General features: G+C 42.6%; 1 protein-coding gene across 3 annotated transcripts in view; it reads right to left on the reverse strand.

The window, feature by feature from the left end:
- The window catches only part of sh3gl3a (SH3-domain GRB2-like 3a), a gene marked incomplete at its 3' end in the record, with an annotated part of 247251 nt that overhangs the window by 16073 nt on the left and 206861 nt on the right, over window positions 1-24317 (reverse strand). The window contains exons 5-9 of one of the 3 annotated variants that reach the window (XM_084337947.1): window positions 14297-14430; window positions 13705-13863; window positions 10980-11083; window positions 10152-10279; window positions 8728-8760 (exon numbers count right to left, since the gene is read on the reverse strand). In XM_084337947.1, the coding sequence (XP_084194073.1) occupies window positions 8728-8760; window positions 10152-10279; window positions 10980-11083; window positions 13705-13863; window positions 14297-14430 (558 nt within the window). Of the gene's footprint in view, window positions 1-8727; window positions 8770-10136; window positions 10280-10979; window positions 11084-13704; window positions 13864-14296; window positions 14431-24317 lie in introns of all 3 variants that reach the window. The other 2 variants (XM_084337946.1, XM_084337948.1) reach the window with 2 other exon arrangements.

The raw sequence follows: 24317 nt of genomic DNA on the forward strand, positions 1-24317 counted from the left end.
TCGTTTCCTGTTCTCTGTGTCGGTTCATTGTCTTTGCTTGTCTGTATTACGCTGTCGTTCCATGTCTCCAGGTTCCTCGTGTTAGTAAGTGTTCCCGTTAGTTGTTAGAGTTTGTGTTTTGTGTTACATTTCCCCCCCTCTTCCAGTTTTAACTAAGAGGTTTTGTTTTGTTGGTTTTGTTCCTTGTTCTGCTTTATTCCTTTTGTTATTAAATACCCCTTGGACTTGAAGCCGTCTCCCCTTGTCTGCGTCTCCCCTTGTCTGCATTTGGGTCCTACATTCACCCTTACCCATGACAATTTTGTCTTTATTCTAACCAGGCAGGTCATTAACTCATTCAGCGCCAGCTATTAGACGGAGCCCGTCATAGCAAGGCCACGCTTTTAAAGATAGGAGTGTGTCACCTTGTTTGTAGAGCTATAACTATATTCTATATTATAGCTATGGATACAATACTATGGCCCATTTGACATCATCGTTCAATATGTGAAAAATAATGTATTTTTCCATCCATACGTTCCAGTGTTATACCGTGGTGAATATAAGTATGGTTTTAGAGCGGTCTGGGGTAATTCCCGAAATGCTGAGTTATACGTCAATTCTACTATAAACGTTGCCGTTTCTTGCCTGTACACGTTATTATTCCCAAATCAAATCTTCATGAATGCATGAAAGGGGGGGGGGGGGGGGGGGGGGGTCGTTTCTGATTATTTGATTGCCAGTAACAACATTCGTATTGAACACTAAAAACGCTTATCAGCCCGATCGGTATAAAAGCATTGCACGATCAAGCTAAAATTTACATCAGATAGTCCTTACCTGTGATCGGGAGTATTCCAAAAATAATATTCCAATTGTTTGATCGCCATCTGGTACATCCGATGTCCATTTGGTCCACGACATAACCCACCACAACATATGGTAACCGGGAGAACCGCTCCACTCGCCCGACAAGGAAAAGTAAGACCGGAGACATTTGGCCATTACACAGGCCAAGATACAAGGTTACAAAGGGTGCTCGATACCGCCGTCTAGCTGGATGCGGCCGGTATTGCACTATGGCGATCTCAGACTCATTCCCTATGGTAACACCAAGGTCCCTGGATGAATAATGAATACAAATATAGAATAAAGGAATAAACGACCAAAACCCGAGAAATCTCGGGTCTGGCGCCCAACCGCTGGTGAGTTATTATCTCGGGTTTTGGCCTCCATTGAGTTAAGGACCAAATTTATAGCAACACAGAGCCAAATTAACAGGATGAGATGAATAAAAACATGTATGTACCAAGAGACACATAATCAAAACATAGAAAGGAACAAGGCTAGGTACAGGCTAAACAAGCGTTGTTAATAGTGTACACATCTGGAAAACCTATTTTTGGTGGGACTGTCTGATATTGTGGTGGGTCTGTTTGATATTGTGGTGGGTTTGTTTGATATCGTGGTGGGTCTGTTTGATATCGTGGTGGGCCTGTTTGATATTGTGGTGGGCTTGTTTGATATTGTGGAGGGTCTGTTTGATATCGTGGTGGGTCTGTTTGATATTGTGGAGGGTCTGTTTGATATCGTGGTGGGTCTGTTTGATATTGTGGTGGGTCTGTTTGATATCATGGTGGGTCTGTTTGATATCGTGGTGGGTCTGTTTGATATCGTGGTGGGTCTGTTTGATATTGTGGTGGGTCTGTTTGATATCGTGGTGGGTCTGTTTGATATTGTGGTGGGCCTGTTTGATATCGTGGTGGGTCTGTTTGATATTGTGGTGGGCCTGTTTGATATCGTGGTGGGTCTGTTTGATATTGTGGTGGGTCTGTTTGATATTGTGGAGGGTCTGTTTGATATCGTGGTGGGCCTGTTTGATATCGTGGTGGGCCTGTTTGATATCGTGGTGGGCCTGTTTGATATCGTGGTGGGTCTGTTTGATATTGTGGTGTGTCTGTTTGATATCGTGGTGTGTCTGTTTGATATTGTGGTGTGTCTGTTTGATATTGTGGAGGGTCTGTTTGATATCGTGGTGGGCCTGTTTGATATCGTGGTGGGTCTGTTTGATATTGTGGTGGGTCTGTTTGATATCGTGGTGGGTCTGTTTGATATTGTGGTGTGTCTGTTTGATATTGTGGAGGGTCTGTTTGATATCGTGGTGGGTCTGTTTGATATCGTGGAGGGTCTGTTTGATATCGTGGTGTGTCTGTTTGATATTGTGGTGTGTCTGTTTGATATTGTGGAGGGTCTGTTTGATATAGTGGTGGGTCTGTTTGATATCGTGGTGGGCCTGTTTGATATCGTGGTGGGTCTGTTTGATATTGTGGTGTGTCTGTTTGATATTGTGGAGGGTCTGTTTGATATCGTGGTGGGTCTGTTTGATATTGTGGTGGGTCTGTTTGATATCGTGGAGGGTCTGTTTGATATTGTGGAGGGTCTGTTTGATATAGTGGTAGGCTGCCAACAATATGTAAGTATGGGAAACACTGATGTATATATATATGTGTGTGTGTGTGTATTACTCACGAATAATGTTGCCATTAGTAGCAGGGTTCTCAGGCCATGCGGTGAGGTGATCAGCTGGATGAAACATGGACACATATTATGGGATGATGATGAGGCCAGACACAGACAGACATGGGCAAGGCAACAGCAATCATGGTTACTGTAGATCAGGGGTCAGCAACCTTTTTGACATGGAGTGCCTATTTGAAATATAGTTGTAACTAGTGTGCCTCAACAATATTCCATGCATCGTAATTTTACATTATTACATCATTATTGTTATTGTTATTATTAACAATATTATTATGATGGTTGTATCAACCCTAAATCTGAGTGGGGGGGGGGGAATGCAATGCAGACAACAGCTGCATACAGTGCGACCATTTCACTCACATTTGCCCATTCATTTTTGGACACATCACACACCATCGGTGTGTGTACTGTACGTGTGCTGTCATAGCTCCACCTACAGCCCTAATGGAGAACACCAGGATGTGAATGGAGGGTGAATGTGAGGTATATTGTGTAAATAAGTTTTGATTGATCGCAAGACTACACTGTAAAAAAATAAATAATAATAAGTTACCAGAACTTAAAAATATTGAGTTCAGTAACTGTGCATTAAGGTTTTCAGTTTTCAATCCATAATAAGTTAACAGAAAAATAAGTACACAACCACATTATTTCAACCTAATAAAACTATGTTTATTGTCATTTTAAGAACACAAGTTGACTTGGTAATACTCACATTTTGAGTAAAGAAAATTGCTTTTAACATGTGCAATGTTCAATGAAATAGAAAAATAAATAATAAAATGTGTTGATTAATCCCACTGGTCACAATGGTGACCGTAATAATGTTTTTGTTATAAGGCTCTGCAAATGTTACTGAATGATGTAGCAATGTATTTCCAGCTAAATTGAAATAATAAACAAATAAAGGGTCTCAATTAAATATGTGGTAGTAAAAAGAACCTGTGGGAGGATTTCAACAAGATAAATGCGACAACAGTGCAAAATATTTCACTATAATATTTAAAAAAAAAAAAAAAAAATGATTTTTTTTTTTTTATTCTGCCCCCTGTGCCTATGCAAATGCCCCCGCGTGCAATAGGCACGCGTGCCTAAGGTTGCCTACCCCTGCTGTAGATGGACACTGTGTGTCTATAACAGGCTGTCCTAACACTGGGATCCACTGTGTTTATACCAGGCTGTCCTAACACTGGGATCCACTGTGTTTATAACAGGCTGTCCTGACACTGGGATCCACTGTGTCTATACCAGGCTGTCCTGACACTGGGATCCACTGTGTTTATACCAGGCTGTCCTAACACTGGGATCCACTGTGTGTCTATACCAGGCTGTCCTGACACTGGGATCCACTGTGTTTATACCAGGCTGTCCTGACACTGGGATCCACTGTGTCTATACCAGGCTGTCCTGACACTGGGATCCACTGTGTGTCTATACCAGGCTGTCCTGACACTGGGATCCACTGTGTTTATACCAGGCTGTCCTGACACTGGGATCCACTGTGTTTATACCAGGCTGTCCTGACACTGGGATCCACTGTGTTTATACCAGGCTGTCCTGACACTGGGATCCACTGTGTTTATACCAGGCTGTCCTGACACTGGGATCCACTGTGTCTATAACAGGCTGTCCTGACACTGGGATCCACTGTGTTTATAACAGGCTGTCCTCACACTGGGATCCACTGTGTCTATAACAGGCTGTCCTGACACTGGGATCCACTGTGTGTTTATACCAGGCTGTCCTCACACTGGGATCCACTGTGTTTATAACAGGCTGTCCTCACACTGGGATCCACTGTGTCTATAACAGGCTGTCCTGACACTGGGATCCACTGTGTTTATAACAGGCTGTCCTGACACTGGGATCCACTGTGTCTATACCAGGCTGTCCTGACACTGGGATCCACTGTGTCTATACCAGGCTGTCCTGACACTGGGATCCACTGTGTCTATACCAGTCAATCGAGCAGTAATATTACAGTAATAATATCTGATGTAATTTCAGTTTTACCATGGTGGCACCGGCCATTGTATAAATCAATTACTGTGGTACTGCCATGGCACAATGTACATCAATGTATCTATAACCATAATACCACGGTATATTACAATTTAAACCACAATAATGTTAATGTTAATATCATGGTATTTCCATCATATCATGGTTACTACCAGCATCGTGGTGACCAGAAAATCACTGAAATAGCATATAACTTATTTATATGTTTAACCCTACAGAGTGATACTGAACCAGCTCAGAGCAGCAGTTAGAATCCAGGAATAGACATTTAGCAACCGGTATAGTGCGATGTGAATAAATTATACATTTTCAAGATCACTGGAATTATTTTCAGTCCTCTGCATCGAGCCTCACCCAGCCTGAGTGCAGTCTAATATTACTGGTCATAGCTGACCATTACCACCAGAGGGCAGTAGAGCAGTGGACTATTTAAACATGAGCCCTGGTGTGACCCCTCTCCACCTGGTGGCACCGTGCTAAAACATCTCGGCCAGTCCTTTGTGCCAGCGGCCATCAGGCTCCACAACCGTGGGCATGGACCGCTGCCAGCAGCTGGAGAACTAATGGCTGCAGAACTCCAGAACTATTAGGAATGTCTGACCACTAAGTGTTTCTGACTCTTAACCACCAAAACCTGCATGGACTACAACGTATAACATACATAATGCCAGTTAGGATACAGACCCTCACTTGCACCTTGTATATACCGTTTATTTTTCTCATATTTTTATATTCAGATAAAATGTTATTACCTATATTTATTTATTCTATTACCCTGTCCATACCTGTACCTCCCCTCCCCCATGCTGCTACTGTATGACGCCCACATTTCCCAGTCAATCAATAAAGTAATATCTTATCTTATCTTAAACAAAGTGTGGAAATAGGTCTGGTAATGAAATACTAGACTCTGAGTCATCTTGTCTAAATGGTTAATGCTGTTGAGTGAGTTGTATTCATGGATTTGCTTTGAGTCTCTGAATGGGTTCCAGCAGCTTTGTATTCGCTCCTACAGGTGTTTGTTGTGTGCTGGCGGGCGTGAATCCCTTACTCCCACGCAAAAACGACCAAATCGCTGGCCATCGCCATTCATAGAAACATGCTGATGTTACAATTTATAAGGGTGAAATCCTCCCTGGAGGGATTACAGAGAGAGACTTCTGGCTGGGGTTAGAAGTGGGTTGATATCATGTTCTCATAACAGCCAGTGCCAGCAATGTGCACTATTGTTGGACGTTTTTTGATGGGTACAATATATCACAGTGCAGCCCGGCTCACGGCAGCCAGCTGAGGCAAGCTCACTCAATACTGGACACATTCAAAATAATCTGGTCCCTATTTGTCTGCATGACTCCAAATTATAGAAAAATAGGTTAAAAACAGTGGCGTTATCATTTGAGTTACACTTGAGTAGAGACATGAGCTTCACCAGAGACATGCCAAACTGAGGGGGAACAGTTTCTATATTCAGCCTCTCTAAAATGCCCTGGGCCCTGTTTCTTGTACCTGGATAACTGAGTTAGCCGGATAACTTTAGCTGGATAACTGGGTTAGCCGGACTTTCCGGTTTCATATACGTGGATTTTCCAAATCACCATGACAACATATCCAAAAGTTTGAGCCTGGTCGAAAGCAGAGTTCAAGTTCAAGTTAGCCTGAACTATCGCCACGCCCCCGCAAAGAAGTGACAGCCCGTTTCCTGAAACTATTCCCACAGTCTACGATCTGCATTATACCATTCTGAATTACGTTTTTGTGCTCCATTCTTCCAGAGGGGGCTTTTGAAATGTAAAATAGACCCAAAATGCTGATATTAAATTCACTTTGTCCTAAATAATGCACGTTATATATACCGTGGCGACGGTGGCGCTCGCTCGTGCAATGTACACATGATGTGGTTATTTTAATTGTAACTGGGATTAAGATGTCTGATGAGATGCGCTGTTTGACGGATTTGAGAAATTGAATGAGCCGTTGACGTCACATTAATGAATGAGGATAAAGAGATAAACTTCATTCAAAACAAAGGATATTCTAAACACGGGTCTCTTGTTCATTAATGTATAAACAATGAATTTATCCCATCTGGCCCAGTGGCCCAGCGGTAGTGCTCAAGCCTGCCAATCCAGCGACCCGGGTTCAAATCCCGGTCTTTCCAATATGATTTTTTTGAATATAATATTAATGATTATACGCCAAAGTAGCCTGGTTTTAAGTTAAAATATTATAAATCTACATGCATTGAGGATGTCATTCTTTATATAGCTCTCAACGTGCACCAAATTGAATTATTCCTATATTGCAAAAAGAAGGAAAAGACTAGGGTCTTGAACCCCGGTCGTCCGTGTGAAAGTCAAAAGAAGAACCCGTTACACCACAGAGAAGATAAGTAAAAGATTGACTATACATCAATCAATGGGTAAGAGAGCCGTATCGTAATTCTGTATAACAGTTAACTAATCATTTTCGCTAGCAAGATCTCATTTGATTATTCAATCCAGCAGGCAAGTTTAAAGAAATATAATCTGATTGATTGAGGTAATGAGGGACTTAGAATTAGCCTATAGATAACGCATTTAACTTGTCGGCGAGGCGATTGAGCCGTATTGCAATCTGTCAATAAAGTCTTAAATCAATTAATCAATCAATGCCGTTGAGAATCAGGATCTCTGCCATCGATACGTGCTGGCTTTTCACCTAAAACGGCCGCGCGCATTTAGCCTGACTCGCAAGTCTGGCTTGAGTTAACGAGACTGAATCCACCTTTGTGAAACAGGAAAATCCCGGCTTCGAACATCGGGTTAACTGAAGCTGGATAATGGACATCTTGATCGACTTAGTTGAACCACGTACATGAAACAGGGCCCTGACAGCATTGGGAACAATCACAATAGAGACCAAGGGACACAGCTAGCAGTAAGAAACCAACCTGGAATTAATCCTAGATAGATATATAGAATAATAAATAGATAGAAACAAGCGCCTGTCTTCCATGGATTCAAGCATCAGGGGTCCGTCCCTGGCTTTAGGAAGCATCGTGGGCGGGATGACGTACTGGTGGTGGTTATTGGACAAGATGATGTTTGCTTACTGTATGTCTTTGGAAGACGTCATCTTAAAATAACCTTATATGTGGTGATGATTATATATTTACAGTAGCCTACTCATTCAGCCAGGCTAGTCCTTTATGATTCTATATCTACAGTAGCTTACTCATTCAGCCAAGCTAGTCATTTATGATTCTATATTTACAGTAGCCTACTCATTCACTCAGCCAAGCTAGTCCTTTGATTCTATATCCACAGTAGCCTGCTTAGCCAAAGTAGCCTAATGTCAGCTACAAAGAGAATACATAGTAACAAAGTAGCCTAATGTCTGCTACAAAGAGAATACATAGTAACAAAGTAGCCTAATATCTGCTACAAAGAGAATAAATAATAACAAAGTAGCCTAATATCTGCTACAAAGAGAATAAATAGTAACACAGTAGCCTAATGTCCGCTACAAAGATAATAAATAGTAACAAAGTAGCCTAATGTCTGCTACAAAGAGAATACATAGTAACAAAGTAGCCTAATGTCTGCTACAAAGAGAATAAATAGTAACAAAGTAGCCTAATGTCTGCTACAAAGATAATAAATAGTAGCAAAGTAGCCTAATGTCTGCTACAAAGATAATAAATAGTAACAAAGTAGCCTAATGTCTGCTACAAAGATAATAAATAGTAACAAAGTAGCCTAATATCTATTTTTAATATTTTGTATTTAAAACCCACCTGTTTAGGCAGGTGTATGTCTGATTTTATTTTTTGTCTGATTTTATTTTTGAATGGATTGTGATTATAAATTAACTTAAATTGTTGAAAGACGCCTTATAAATAAAATGCATTATTATTATTATTATTATTACAAAGAGAATACATAGTAACAAAGTAGCCTAATGTAATGTCTGCTCCAAAGTGAAGATTTGAAGTGCCCAGAGATCAGAGCAAGGCAGGCAATGCAACCTCTGGTCCAATAGTGCTTCTAGCTAGTGGCTTGTCATGAGACACACAGGTCCCCAGTTTCATTATTTCCCAATCCGTTTCTCAGAGCAGTGATGTGCGTGGGAATGTCTGTTCTATACCTATTTCTATCAAGCACACATAGAGTTACACAAAAGCTCATAGGTTGAAGGAATACCTACTTTTGCCATTGACTGTGTGGTTGATCTGGATGTCTGCAAGGGGTGAAAAAAAAAAGAAACCATGACTCAAAGGACAAAACAATGACATGGAGCTGACGACACTCGGATGACAGGTAACCAGGCAACGGAGATCAAATCAAATCGAGTTCTAAAAATAGATATCTGTATTAAAGGATGAGGCCAGGGTAATTTTAATTGTTTCTTATTGTCAACATAGCCTGTCCTGATCCGCCACATGGTCTCCAGACTCATCTGGGAAGTCTTCCTCAGAAACTGTATGGAATAGGGCTGGCAGTAAAAAAAAAGATAAAATACTGATTGGTCCAAATAACTGTGGTTCAGGCACAAGCGCATAACTTGAAACCTGACAAATAGAAGCCAGCTGCCGTGCAAGGTTAAGCACAGCCAATGAACAGAAGAAAACCTACTGTACAAGCATTTACATTTAGCTTAGAGCATTTAGAGCAGAATTTAATACCAATTGCATGACCATACTAGCAAAGAAAAACACCTAGCGACACTGAACTGGTGGCTGCACTTGCCAATAAAAATTCTTGTGTGTTCCATACAAGCTCTCGCACACCAAGCTCCCGGTAGCCTCGTAAAAAAACAACGACTTGAATACAAAAACATTTAATATATTTAATATTATTTCAACTCCCGACAGCTGGGCTGCCCCCCCAAAAATGTAATACCTGTGCAAATGTAATTTAAGACTTTGTAATACCTGTTAAGGCCTTAAATTGAGAATTATGAATGTAATACTTGTACTAAAAAGTACAATGCCCATATTCACGATGGATGATGATGACCAAAGCAACAGTATGGTTGTTTTGTACTGTTTTAACCAATACTTGTTTTACAACAATGGAGTTCTATGACTTCTGGATATGAACTATAATCTGGCGATGGCTGGATGGACCATACTTGTAAGTGGAAGAAATGCATTGTAGGTTTTGGTCTTTTCATAGGCTATGTTGACAATAAGAATAACAATTGAATTACACCTCATCCTTCCAAATCCCAATTTGTGATTATTTAAAAATGGATTTAGGAGGAGCTAAATACTGGAGGAGGGGCTGTAGTATAAGTACCTGAGGGACTGATGGATGATGAGCTGTAGGACACCCACTGTACACTGGACCTACCTGAGGACCTGATGGAGGAGCTGTAGGACACCTACACTAGGTCTACCTGAGGACCTGATGGAGGAGCTGTAGGACACCTACACTAGGCCTACCTGAGGACCTGATGGAGGAGCTGTAGGACACCTACACTAGGCCTACCTGAGGACCTGATGGAGGAGCTGTAGGACACCTACACTAGGCCTACCTGAGGACCTGATGGAGGAGCTGTAGGACACCTACACTAGGCCTACCTGAGGACCTGATGGAGGAGCTGTAGGACACCTACACTAGGCCTACCTGAGGACCTGATGGAGGAGCTGTAGGACAGGCCATTCTGCTGGTTGTTGTCGATGTTCTCGATGCTGGACATGATGGATGTCTTTGGTTTGAACTCTCTCTTGGGTTGACTGCTGGCTGTGGAGATCCTGGAGGGAACGGACGGTGACATATGATGATATAGAAAGCTTATTATAGAATATTAGATTAGATTAGATTAAAATGTATTGTCATTGTAGAGCATAAGTACAAGGGAAATAAGTTGGCATCTAACCAGAGTGGCACTGTAACAGACTAAAAACTCCCCTCCTGAAATTACTCTTGATCTTTTCTTAATATACCATGATATTATACTATCCGTCCCATCTGTATGAATATATCTGCATATATTCCTGTTTACATACCTGTATACATACCCACTCTGTGCACTGTACATGCTATATATACTATATATATATCCCATACCTACTCTTATTAGTTATACCACTAACCGGTATGGCTTACTAGTTACTACCATAGGATATGTATACTTGTATCACTGTACATAATAATACTGTACATATATCAGATTAACATATTTACTCAGTAACTTTGTTATATATATTATATTACATTTAATCGTTACACTGTACATTACTGTATATACACTGTATATTAAACACATGTCCTGTATATTGTTATACACTGTACTCTTACTTTGCACTCTTTGTACTGTACATTGTACTTTGTACTGTGCTGTGCAATGACAATACAATTCAATCTAATCTAATGTATGCATGTATGTGGTGTGTCTGTTATTTAGGATTATATAGATACGAGGTCCATCTTGTGTGTGTGTCTGTTATTTACCTCTTCTGTAGTTTCCCACTGAGGTCCCCTAGGATTTCAGAGGACTGTCGATGGTACTCTAACGCTGCCTCGATCAGTGCCGACAACTGGGTCACCTGCTCTACCTGTCCCCCCCCACACACACACACACACACACACACACACACACACACACACACACACACACACACACACACACACACACACACACACACACACACACACACACACACACACACACACACACACACACACACACACACACACACACACACACACACACACACACACACACACACACACACACACAGTAAGTGACTGACATTATATTATAGGTGACAGCAACACCTCCAAAATTAGGAAATATGTAAAAGAAAATAATTATGTAGAAAATGTCAAATGTAAATATGAAATCAGAATGGAGACATGTTTTCATTCTCTGGTTGAGTGACTGAGCTCTTGATACAAACTCAGAGACTAGACTGTAGAGTAGTGTAGTAGAGCTGATATTTATGTATGATATGTACAGATAAATTATACAAACAGTATTGTATAAATCATAAGATTACATTAAGGCACAACATTTTACCTCACTAGTCGTTTATTCACCTCGCCTCAATCTGTTGTCACCTTTCCTGATCACAATGATTTGATTACATTACAGTCCCCACAAGTCTACTTCATACACAGTAAACACAGCAACACTACAGTATTTAATCATGTTCTAACTAAGATCTGCTGAAATGCAGAAACATTGAGAACTCTTCTTGTTGATCAATCAAACTTTAGCTAAATCCAGTCGGGAGAGACGAAAAGTGGTGTAACCTGAGCGCCCCCTACTGGTTGAATATTGTTATTGTGCATAACAGATCTGGCCACCGTCGACGGCAGAAAAGGCGACGCTCTATTATGCTCCATCTGTAGCTGCAGAGTGCATAGTAGTATAGCATAATAGTATAGACATAATGTAGCATGATATGTAGTAGTATAAGTATAGTAGCACAGTAGTAAGGTACATACTAGTACATATTGTAAGAAGGTTATTATTTTTATTTTATTTAAGATATTGTTTGAAGAGGTGTGTTCTCTGCCGGCTTTCAGCTGTCCTCCTGACTGTGATGGGGAGTTTGTTCCACCATTGTGGAGTGAGGACCGAGAATAGCTTCTTTGCTTTGATAATAATAATGTCATGCGCCTCCAGTCCTCCAGGCTTCCCACCCTCTAATACCCTTGGTTCTCCCACTCTCCTGACCTACCTACTCTCCCTCTCTTCCTCTTTCTCGCTCTGATTACAGGATGGGGTGCAGGTGTGTGTCACCCGGAGGAGCAGCTGAGTGACATCTACCAGCTGATTACCAACCCTACTTAGACCTGGCCCAGATGTCATGAGGCTGCCAGATCGTAGTTCCTTATTTCCAGTCAGTCCGTATTCTCATGCCTTGTTCTATTTATCAGTCCGTGTTCAATTGTGCTTCTAACGTCCTTGTCCTCCTTTTGCTCACAGTTCCTGCCTGGCTGCTCAGTACATCTCTGGAGCAGCCTTGCCCTCACTGCAGGACATTTACTCTACCAGGGCCAACAGGAGAGCACATAACATAATTAAGGACAGTACACACCCCCAGCACAGACTCTTCAACCTCCTGCCATCAGGCAGGCGATACAGGAGTCTGAAAGCCAGAACTACGAGACTGACAAACAGTTTCTACCCACAGGCCATCAGGCTCGTGAATGCCAGCTCCTCCAAATGCAATTTTTTATCTAGATTAATCTAGATTAATTACAGAAAATGGTGAGATTAATTATTAAAAAAATAATAATCTATTGACAGCACTAATTAAAAAATATGTTTAAGTTAAGTATTGTGTGATTTTGTGTGAAGGGCGGACTAGCAAAGTACAATTTTCATTGTATGGCAAACTGTCTGTTTAACTGTGCACATGACAATAAACAATCTTGAATCTTGAATCTTAGCTCTACCCCCTGTTCCCCCATCTTGGATTCCCGTGAAAGACCTCTGCCTGCCTGACCACTCTCTCCATGAACATCTGTAAAGGCCATATGAGTGTTTTGGTTATTAATATCATTATTATTATTGCTTAGACTAGTGTCTTATTTATGTTTGAACACTAGGGGGCTCACCGCCTCCATTACAGCCCCATCTCTATAAGTAGCCTAGTAAATTACCGTAATCCCATGCACCTGTTGTGAAGATACATTGTTCCTACCTGTCTCACCGTTTGGAACTGACAAATGGAGCAATTGACAACTGTTCTGATTTAACCCTTCATTCACCATCATTCACCTTTGGACAACAATAAAACCCTGTAAACCGCAGCAACTTGGGACATTCCATATTTACATCACATCGTGGACGCCTGTTAGCACATGGAGGAATGACAGTCGGCCACTACAACATCCCTGGACTGTCTGAATAGCCGCTCCTGGCTACGACCCCCTTGCTCGTTTGACTACCCTGTACCTGCTCGCTCCCTGGACAGTCTGAGTACCCGCACCTGGCTACAACCCGCCCCCCCCCCCCCGCTCGTTGGAGTACCCTGTACCCGCTCACTCCCTGGACTGTCTAGCGACTGGATTCTGTTACTCTTCTTTTCTCATTAAATACACCCGACATTTGGGTTATACTCTGATTTCACATTGTCTCTGCTTGTTTGTGTCTGCATCTGTGTTCTGGCTTAGTGAAACTCTAATGTTAGTGCTCCTGTAAGTCCCCTGTTCAGTCACTCACATCGTTCTCCAGGAAGTTGAACATGCTCCTCTCTGCCAGGTCTTTGCTCTCCTCAAACTTCTCCACAGCCTGGCGGATCTCCTCATCGGGAATCTTCCCCTGGCGCTTCTTCTTGTAGTCGAAGTCTAGCCGACGCCCCTCAAGCTTCTTCAGGTGGTGCTGGAGGGGAGAAAACAATAGGAAAACTAAATATATAATATTATTCTATAAATGATCACATCTATTGTACAATATACTCTGTGTATCGTACAGCTGGGTCTTCTTGTGATCAAAGTCTAACCGGAGCCGCTCACGCTTCTACAGGTGGTTCTAGAGAGGAGACAACAATAGAAAAACTCTCTTTAGAAGCCATAACACCCTCGACTAGGGACATACACACACACACACACACGCACACGCACACACCTTCACTTTTTCTAGACCCCTGCCCCACAGTTTGAACACTGCGGCCGTGTGTTTTATGATGATTATGGTCACTTCAGTGATGCCGGCGCGGTGCTCAATACATGCATGTGTCATACCTCATCACCTCAATTCTGTACCCATAATCCCATAAAGAAAGCCCTCCGGGGTCATCGCTATGGTAACCAACCGTGATCTCCTTCAGGTCTTTGTCTTGCAACGACTGCAGAGGGTCGATGAAGTTCTGTTTCACATTAATGTCCAAGGAATCTTTTACATCAGACATCTGCCTTAGTGCATCCCCCATATCTACCAGAGCAGAACCTGGGAGAGAGAGAGAGATAGATAGAGGGATAGAGAGAGAGAGAGAGAGATAGAGAGATAGAGAGAGATAGAGAGAGAGAGAGAGAGAGAGAGAGAGAGAGAGAGAGAGAGAGAGAGAGAGAGAGGGATAGAGAGAGAGATAGAGAGAGATGCCCCTTTAACTTCATGTAGTTCAATTACTAGTTTAACTACATTGACTGGTAGTTTAACAACATTCAAATCTCAGTAGCTTCTCCAGTAGTTAACTACGTACTTTGGGTCATGTAGTTTAGGTAGTTAAGTGAAGTGAAGTTTATTAATCCCCTTGGAAAAATTCAGGTGTCATATCAGTGTGGGGGGAGGTACAGGAGGTGATAATAGTAATAGTAATGACCATAGAACATAGTAATACTAGTGATAATAGTATTGGAATGGCAGGATTCAACCAGTCAGTAATAATAGTGATGATAGTACACACACTAGAGTCCGTGCAGTGTTTATAATTAAGAGTCAAACAGTCTAAAAAGTTCTCAAGTTCACCAGCCGTTAGCTCTCCAGTTATTGGCAGCAGTCTGCGCCCATGGTTGTGGAGCCTGATGGCTACTAGCACAAATGACTGACAGAGGTGGTTTGTGGTGTGTCAGTAGTTAATTACAAACTACATATTCCCCTAGAAATGTAGCATTTAGCTGATTCTACCTCGACTGCTCCCTGTCCCCTGGTTAGAACACACCCTTGTGTCTGCTGAGTGAGGTCCTGTCTGCCTCCCTGTCCCCTCGTTAGAACACACCCTTGTGTCTGCTGAGTGAGGTCCTGTCTGCCCTCCTCCCTATTTCCAAGGTTGTGTGTGGGCGATACTCCTAATATTAGTATTCATACACGTCAGGGTTCAACCAATCAGCCGGCTGAATCATATCCATTTGAGAAAAAGTTATTAATCAATGTCAGACCTGTAGTAAAAACAATCAATATAATGAGAAAGAGAGAGAAAGTGTGTGTGTGTGTGTGTGTGTGTGTGTGTGTGTGTGTGTGTGTGTGTGTGTGTGTGTGTGTGTGTGTGTGTGTGTGAGTGAGTGAGTGAGTGAGTGAGTGAGTGAGTGAGTGAGTGAGTGAGTGAGTGAGTGAGTGAGTGAGTGAGTGAGTGAGTGAGTGAGTGAGTGAGTGAGTGAGTGATTATTAAAAAGGAACCATTACTCATTGAAGAGGACAATGGCATGTTCCTTAAAGGGATATTTCACTTTTAACTGAAATCATCAAAAGCTCAGCGGTCTTACCTCTATCTATAGTCATCTTCAAGTAAACTAGTGACCACTGCTGTCCCTGTCGTCAACACCACCATTCCTCCCAGGTGTCAGGCTCCTCATTCACTTCCATTCATTTTGAGAACCTAATCATACTTCTAATGTATAAATACACTATACAGCAATATACTTCCTTATGTGTATTGTACTTTTCTGTGTCAAAGGTACAGTACTAAAGACACATCAAATGCCAAAACAAACATAATGAAGAATTGCCTGTTGAAATCTGCACAGCAATAGTTTGTTTATACTTCAGAAGTATAATATTTAGACTAGGTCACCAAAATGAATGGATGTGAATGAGGAGCCTGACACCTGGGAGGACTGGTGGTGTTGACAGAGGACGACAGGGACAGCAGTGGTCACTAGCTTACTGGTAGAGGCACCTACACAGAGGTAAGATTGCTGAAACTTGACAAGTTCTAGTAAAGTGAAATAATCCTTTAAATGGGCTACAGATCATCAATCAATACTACATCCACAGAGGTTTTAGAAAGGTGTGGAATAAAATATTAAATTATTATATTAAATTATTAAATAAGGATACATTAATGAATGTATCATTTTAATAAAATGTGGAGGGTCCAAAATTAATGTTGTTGTTTACATGTTACATGTATCCCCTCCCTATTTCCCATTTCCCCACGTGGAATTAACCTGATTGGAAAAATGACAAGCTGGTGCTCTAGTGCGATATCTAGTAGCTGAATGTTATCTAAAAGGCAGGCCCGGACTGGCCATCGGGAGCACCGGGAGTTTTCCCGGTGGCCTGGCCTGCACAGATAAAAAAAATAAAAATGATATAAAAAAGAAAATATTATATATTTTTTTTATTATAATTATTATAATTATTTTTTGCCAGGCCATTGTTTCTAGTTGTGGCGGCGGCGCGGCGCGATCGTTTTTAGATAACCAGGTGGGTGGGGAACAACCAGGATTTCACTGTCTGCGACAGAGTTGGAGAACTATCTGACTCTCTCCCTCACGCGGACACACACACACACAATGGAGCCGTGCTGCCGCTTGTGATTGGTGGAGGCGGGACCAGGCAATACAACTGATTGACCGTGGAGGCGGCGAATGGAATGGCAGATGGCACACTCCCAAAAGGAGTTGTTAAATCTGACATTACAAAAAACAATATGTGGTGGTTATGATTGGGGCTGAAGTTGAATAAACAATTTATGAAAGAGAGAGTCAAAATAATTCCAAGATAATTCAAAGATTACACACCTTTGCCACATTGGCTACAAACATAATCACTGCAAAGTTATCAAAAAAAATAAGAATCTGATCAGACACAAGGGTTAAGTTGTTTCCCCCTTTGTAATTTCCTCAAAAACATCTAGTCTAGTTAATGTGATCAATATTATTTGACAATTGATGCTTTTTGTTGGAAATTTCAGTCAGTGAGCTCATACTTTGAGCTCATTTTATAGTTAAAATGATTGAGACAACGCAATCTTCTGTCTTTGTTGTGCATGCATGCGTGTGCTCACCACACGTGATACATGTGTCACTATTCTGGCAGTGGCTACTGTTATTATAGTATTGTAATGAAAGGTCTGTTATTTAATGTTTGTGTAAAGGGCTATTTTAACTGTTGATGGGTAGTGCATCAGTAAAGTGAATATGGTATTGTGCTCTTGCCTTGTTTGAATAGGTGGAGAGAGTGGTTAACTGTATTATAATAGTAAATAGAAAAATATGTTGTGCTCTTGCTTTTTTCTTTTTGAAGGTGGAGAGAGTACCATTGCTAGTGCCACAACAGTTTTATTTGAGGTTCATAACAGTACATTGTACTAAGAAATTGTTGGCTCATTAGTTTGTGATTCACACGCACTAAAATTCACCAGAATGCAGGAAATTAAGTCTTTGTAACAAACATTTTCCGGGTGGGGGACCCCCAGACCCCCCACTTAAAACGTGACCTGATTGGGGCTATATTTCGCGCTATATCTCCCGGTATGAATTATTTCCCCAGTCCGGCCCTGCTAGAAGGTAATATAAGGTAATATTTGACTCATGAAGAAGATTTGCATACTTCTGTCAGAGTTCATGAAAGGTCAGCATGCTGGAGTTATCCCAACTGAAACCCACTCTACACTGGTGACAATTACAATCCATTAGTCACTGTGGCTGGCTGAGGAAAGGTAGTTTCACTATGGCTGACTGAGGAAAGTTAGTTTCATTATGGCTGACTGAGGAAAGTTAGTTTCATTATGGCTGACTGAGGAAAGTTAGTTTCACTGTGACTGGCTGAGGAAAGTTAGTTTCACTATGGCTAGGGTGACCAAACGTCCTCTTTTGCCCGGACATGTCCTCTTTTCACGCCTTGTCCAGCACAAGGCGTTTTTATAAATTCATGATAAATACTGCGGTGCGTAAAAAGACGCTCGCCTGACATATCGCCATGTAACTCGAGAACCAAGGCACAGAATTGGTCGAGTGAGGTGGCATTCGAACGGCAACAAATAGATCTTTCAAACAGTCTATTATATGTTTGGCGATAAATGCAACCCCAAGCCGCTTGCATGCGTTCAGCGCACTGGCATGGCGGCCCGACGCGGTAGCCCACCTGTTAAGATTAAAACGCACATGGACACAGAAAAACCTTTTAAAAAGCTGTGCAAGGTGAGAGTTCGTCTGCAAAGTTTACAGAATTTTTTGTTAGACCCAGGAAAACAGGATGCTGTAAATGTGTTTGCATTTCATACTGTGTAACATCACAACAGCTACAGATGCATGGATTGGAAAAAATACATTTCCAGACTCTGACAATGTTTAGTAGCCTTATATTTGGTTCATGGAGCCTCAAAATGATTTTGGTTTGATTTATATAATAAACATAGGTAATAAATATGTCATGTTCACTACATTTACATTTACATTTACATTTAGTCATTTAGCTGACGCTTTTATCCAAAGCGACTTACAAGTTCTGTACGACAAGCCATCAGGAAGGGCACAACTCTATCAGCTGAGCAACAATGTTCATCAAAGTGTTGAGTGCTACAGTGTAGGTTAGTTTATTAGGACAAGTGCATGACAGTACGGTTAGTTAGGGTTAGATTTTTTTTTTTTTTTTTTTTTTTTTTTAATTCAGATAATGGTTGAAGAAGTGCGTCTTTAGTCGACGGCGAAAGATTGGACGTGATTCGGCTGTCCTAACTGGGGTGGGTAGTTCATTCCACCATTGTGGGGCAAGGACTGAGAATAGGCGACTTCTCTTTGATGACCCTCCCGGAGCTTGGATAGGAGTAGGTCTGAGGCGGCCAGAAGATGCAGAGCGTAGGGGTCTTGAGGGTGTGTAGTTAGAGACCATTGACCGGAGGTAGGCGGGAGCGGTTCCCTTTGCCGCACGGTATGCTAGGTCGAGGGCCTTGAAGCGGATTCGTGCAGCAATGGGGAGCCAGTGCAGGTCCCTAAGAAGTGGGGTGACATGGGCCGACTTCGGTAGGTTTGAGATCAGGCGGGCCGCTGCGTTCTGAATGAGTTGAAGAGGCTTAGTGGCAGTGGCCGGGAGGCCAGCGAGCAGTGCATTGCAGTAGTCGAGGCGGGAGATGACTGTTGATTGGACGAGGAGTTGGGTGGCTTCTTTTGTCAGGAAGGGGCGTATCCTTCTGACATTGCTCAGGAGGAATCGGCAGGTTCTGGTCGTCGCTGCGATGTGAGCAGAGAAGTTCAATTGGTCGTCGAGGACAACACCAAGGTTCTTGGCGGTCGGGGACGCAGTCACAGCTGCATTCTCGACTGTGATTGAAAGGTCGGTTAGGGGGAAAGTTATGCAAATGTAAATCCAAAACTGCATAGTGCACTTTTAAAATAATTAGATTAGCATCTTTGTGAGGTTATAGGCCTACTGTTTTATTATTTACATTGAAAATATACAGAGATAATTTGTTAAAGCTGGATTTTCTACAGAAGAGGTATTATTTAGAACATTATTAGTTATTTATTGTTGTCCAGTAAGACTTGAAAAGAGAGCTATTATTTTGTTACAGGTTGATCTTTAAGTTATTCTTGTGCCATTGAGATTTGTCAGAGAGATAATTTTAGGCATAATAAAACATGTTGATTGTTGAGTAACTTTGGTTTGGTGTGTCTTTGGTTATAGAGAGATATTATTGTCCCCTCTCGAATTTGGCCGCTAAACCAGCGGGAGCCGGTGTACACATCCAGCGCACCATCAAACGGACTCCCCGTGAAATTAGCACTACTGAACGCGAGATCCGTGAAAGAAAAAACAGCAGGCTTGTGTGACTTCATCTCCAAACAGGACCTGGATTTTTTCTGTATCACCGAAAGTTGGCAAATCACAGGAGATTTCTCCACACTCATAGAACTCTGCCCAGCTGGCTGGAAATTCCACTGCACTCCGAGACTCCAACGGACAGCAGAGTTTTTAAAGAAACTAAGAACTTTATATCTCAGTTCTCTACTTACCTCACAAACATAATCTCCAGCCACAACAGGGTATTGATTTGATTGTTGACAATCCCACCAGGGCATTTGAGAGCGAGTTTATGGACCTGACCTAGTCTCTTGGACTGATCCAACACGTCTCACAAAGGAGGACACATCCTAGACCTCATCCTCTGATCTCCCCATCAGAGATGTGAGGACCACGAAGGCCCATGTTGACTGTGACCATGATGCCGTGATTTTTAATTAATTCCTGCCCCCCCCCCCCATACAAACACTCAACGCCCCGAACGCCTCTCTCGGTTCATTAATGCCATGACAGCCACCAAGTTTTCCTCCGCCTTTACCGTTGCCCAAAACACAGGTGAAGAGCTGTCTTCAGACCCGGAGAAACTTACCACCATCTTTAACTCCACCTGCCAGTCTATTTTAGACACCATCGCGCCTCTCACCCTCAAGAAGCCCAAACCTGCGGCTACCCGCTCCTGGCTCAATGACACCACCAGAGCACAGAGGAGGATCTGGAGGCAGGCTGAGCGCAGGTGGAAAAAAGACCCTCTGCAGATCTCACTGGAGATGCTCAGGGACAGCCAGCAGACCTACCAGAGAGTGGTGAAAAGTGAGAGAGCTAAATACTTCTCCAGCGTAATTGCCAAAAATGCACAAAACCCCAGAGCATTATTCCAGACCATAAACTCTGTTGTCTACCCCTCTTCCACCACTATCCAGGATCCATCCCCTGCCAAAAGAAGACAAGAACAAGTTGCAGGTTGAAAAAGCCCTCAGCTCGAAACTAGGCAAAATCTGCATATGGCTCGCTGATAACAAACTATCATTACACATGGGCAAAACAGAGTCCATTCTCTTCGGTTCAAATAACAAACTCAGCAAGACCGACGGCTTCTCGGTTACAGTGGGTGACAATATTGTCACAAGGAAAGATGTAATTACCTACCTGGGTTCCATCCTAGAGGCAGATCTTTCCTGTGACAAAATGGCATCCAATGTAATAAAGAACTAGATTCTTGTACCGGATCTCCTCTCTGGTAAACAAGAATACCCTGAAGACTCTGGCAGGAGCACTCATTCAAGCGTACTACGACTATGCTTGCACCTCATGGTAACAAAGCACCTCAAAGGTGCTAAAAACAAGATTACAAACATCACAAAACAAACTGGTCAGACTTCTACTTGACCTTACCCCTAGAACCCACCTCACCCCTGCCCACTTTGATAACCTAGGATGGCTTAGAGTAGACGACAGAGTACAGCAACTTGCAATGGGCCTGGTCTACAAGATACACTACACGACTAAGGTACCCATGTACATGTCAAAATACTTCCCAAAGGTCAGTGAATACCACGACCACAACACCAGAGGAAGCTCAACAAATCATGTTAAACCCAGATTCGGCTCAAACAAGGGACTAAACACGTTTTGCAATTATGCCACATCAAAGTGGAACGCCCTACCCAAAGCTGTAAAGGAATGTGAATCCCTACCCACATTCAAAACCGCTCTTAAAGAGCACCTACGGGAGGCTGCAATTCTAAACTGGCCACCGTAAATGTCCAAACCCCCCACCCCCACCCGCTCCTAATAGACAGTCTCCTCACCACCGCATGTATATATTCTCTCCCCGCCGTATGTATATTTCTCTCCCACCCACCCACCCCCTCCAAATGTACAGTCTCCTCCCCACCGTATGTATATTTCTCTCCCACCCACCCACCCCCTCCTAATGTACAGTCCCCTCCCCATCATATGTATATACTCTGTCAGGATCTAGGGGTAACAGTGCTGTATATTTGAATATCGTATATGTCACAAATGTAACAGTACTAAATACTGTATGTTGAGTATGTCATAAATGTCAATATGAATTGAAAATGGGGGACCCTGATGTAAACAAGACAAACGTCTTTCTCTGGTCTGCATCCCCTTAACAATTGTGTGTATTGAGCCGTACTGTATTGTACCCATTCTGCAATCTGTTAAATAAAGTTTTCATTCATTCATTCATTCAAATGTGAGGCATTTCTGTCCTTTTTCTGTGAGAAAGTGAATAATATCAGAAGAAATATCCCACCCCCCCACGCTGGGATGCACATCAAATCTCCCCAATTTTGACCCCATCCCAATGTCCTCCCTCTCCGAGCTGGCCTCCGAGCTGAAGCCTGCGTCATCCCCCTTGGACCCTGTCCCCGCCCACCTCCTCAAGGAGGTGTTCCACACAGTTGCTCCACACACCCTCTCAATCATAAACAGCTCACTGGCTACTGCTACGGTTCCATCCCCCTTTAAACATGCAGTAGTCCAGCCCCACCTCAAAAAACCCAGCTTAGACCCCACCCTCCTCAAGTTTCAAGTTTCTTTAATAGTTGTCATACAGAAGTACAGAATACTTTCATACAAAATGCTTCTTACTGTTACGCTCCAGAGACTGTGCTAGACAAGATAGTATCAAATAACATAGTATAGCATGTAATTTAGAAGAAGAAAATGAGGTCACAGTGTTCGGTATAGACATATGTACAATGTTCTGAGTTACCATATAATATACAATACTATGCAGTGTACTAATGTACAGTACTATATAGTGCAAAGCAGAAATGGGATGAGGTACAATTTAGGTACAATTTACAGTAAGGTGTACGAGTTGTAGTGCAATCCTTCATCAATAAATATAAAGTGTGGGGAGTGGGTGCTACAGTGTGTTTGTTTAAAGTGGGTGTGTGCTATAAAGTGTGTGGAGTGGGTGCTACAGTGTGTTTGTTTAAAGTGAGTGTGTGCGTGTGGATGTGTGTGCTATGTGCGTTTGGTGGTTGTTGTTGTGTAGTGTTCATTGTTCGTTTAGCAGCCTGATGGCCTGGGGATAGAAGCTTCTTCTGAGTCTTTCTGTGCTCGCCTTGAGACTCCGGTATCGCTTGCCTGACCGCAGCAGTTCAAAGAGGCAGTTGTTCGGGTGACTGGAGTCTTTAATGATTCTCTTAGCCTTGCCCTTGCAACGCTTGTTGTAAATGTTCTGGAGGGTGGGGAGCCCCCCTCCAATTGTGCGTTCGGCTGAACGTGTCACTCTTTGTAGTCTGCTTCGGTCTTGTGCAGTGCTATTCCCAAACCAGGAGGTGATGTTGCCGGTCAAGATGCTCTCTATTGTACATGAGTAGAAGTTCTTAAGGATCTTCTGACTGACTTGGAACTTCCTTAGGCGCCTGAGGAAGTAGAGGCGTTGTCGTGCCTTCTTCACAACACTGTCAATGTGTGTGGTCCATGTCAAGTCCTCGGATATGTAGGCTCCGAGGTACTTAAAGCTGTTGACTCTCTCAACCGGTGCCCCGTCGATGCTGAGGGGGCTGTAGTCCTTGACCCCCGACCTCCTGAAGTCCACAATCATCTCCTTTGTTTTGCTGATGTTCAGGGAGAGGCTGTTTTCCTGGCACCATCCCGCCAGGACCTTGACCTCTTCCAGGTAGGCCCTCTCGTCGTTGGCAGAGATCAGGCCCACCACCACTGTGTCGTCAGCAAATTTGATGATTGTATTGCTACTCCGCTGAGCCACACAGTCGTGTGTGTACAGGGAGTAGAGGAGGGGACTCAGAACACAGCCCTGGTATAGACCAATATCCAAACTACCATTCCTGTCCAAACTACTGGAAAAAGCTGTCCTCAGTCAACTGCTGCCCTACCTCCACCTAACGTTATATTTATTGATCCTGTTCTGATCCTAGACACTTGGAGCAAGAGTGGAGTACCTGCTGACAAAGGTAACGTCTACCACGTTGACCACGTCTATTTTACCGAACCCCATCATAAAACATGCTTTTGTAACGATCCCAGCGTCAGAAAACGACCCCCCCCCCCCTTGATGGCTTTCCGAATATAAACATCTATATATGGTCATGTTTACCTTTGACCTGGAAAGAAGATAGGTTTCAGGCGAGCAACCTGCATGAATATGCGCATGCTGCACAAAACACGTAATATCTCGCGTTCCAGGAAACTAAACTGGATTATTTTTAAATGGGATGATTTTTAGCATGGGATAGCGCAGGAACGAAGGTATGTAGACATAAATGGGTTGTTCCCTGTTGGAGTGTACATATTTCCTTTCAAATGAGCCATACTATTGTCTCCATAGCTATAATATAGAATATACGATGGGTCTGCAAACATCGTGAAAA

Source organism: Notolepis coatsorum, assembly GCF_963971535.1.
Source record: "Notolepis coatsorum genome assembly, chromosome: 2".
In the NCBI taxonomy this organism is placed as follows: domain Eukaryota; kingdom Metazoa; phylum Chordata; class Actinopteri; order Aulopiformes; family Paralepididae; genus Notolepis; species Notolepis coatsorum.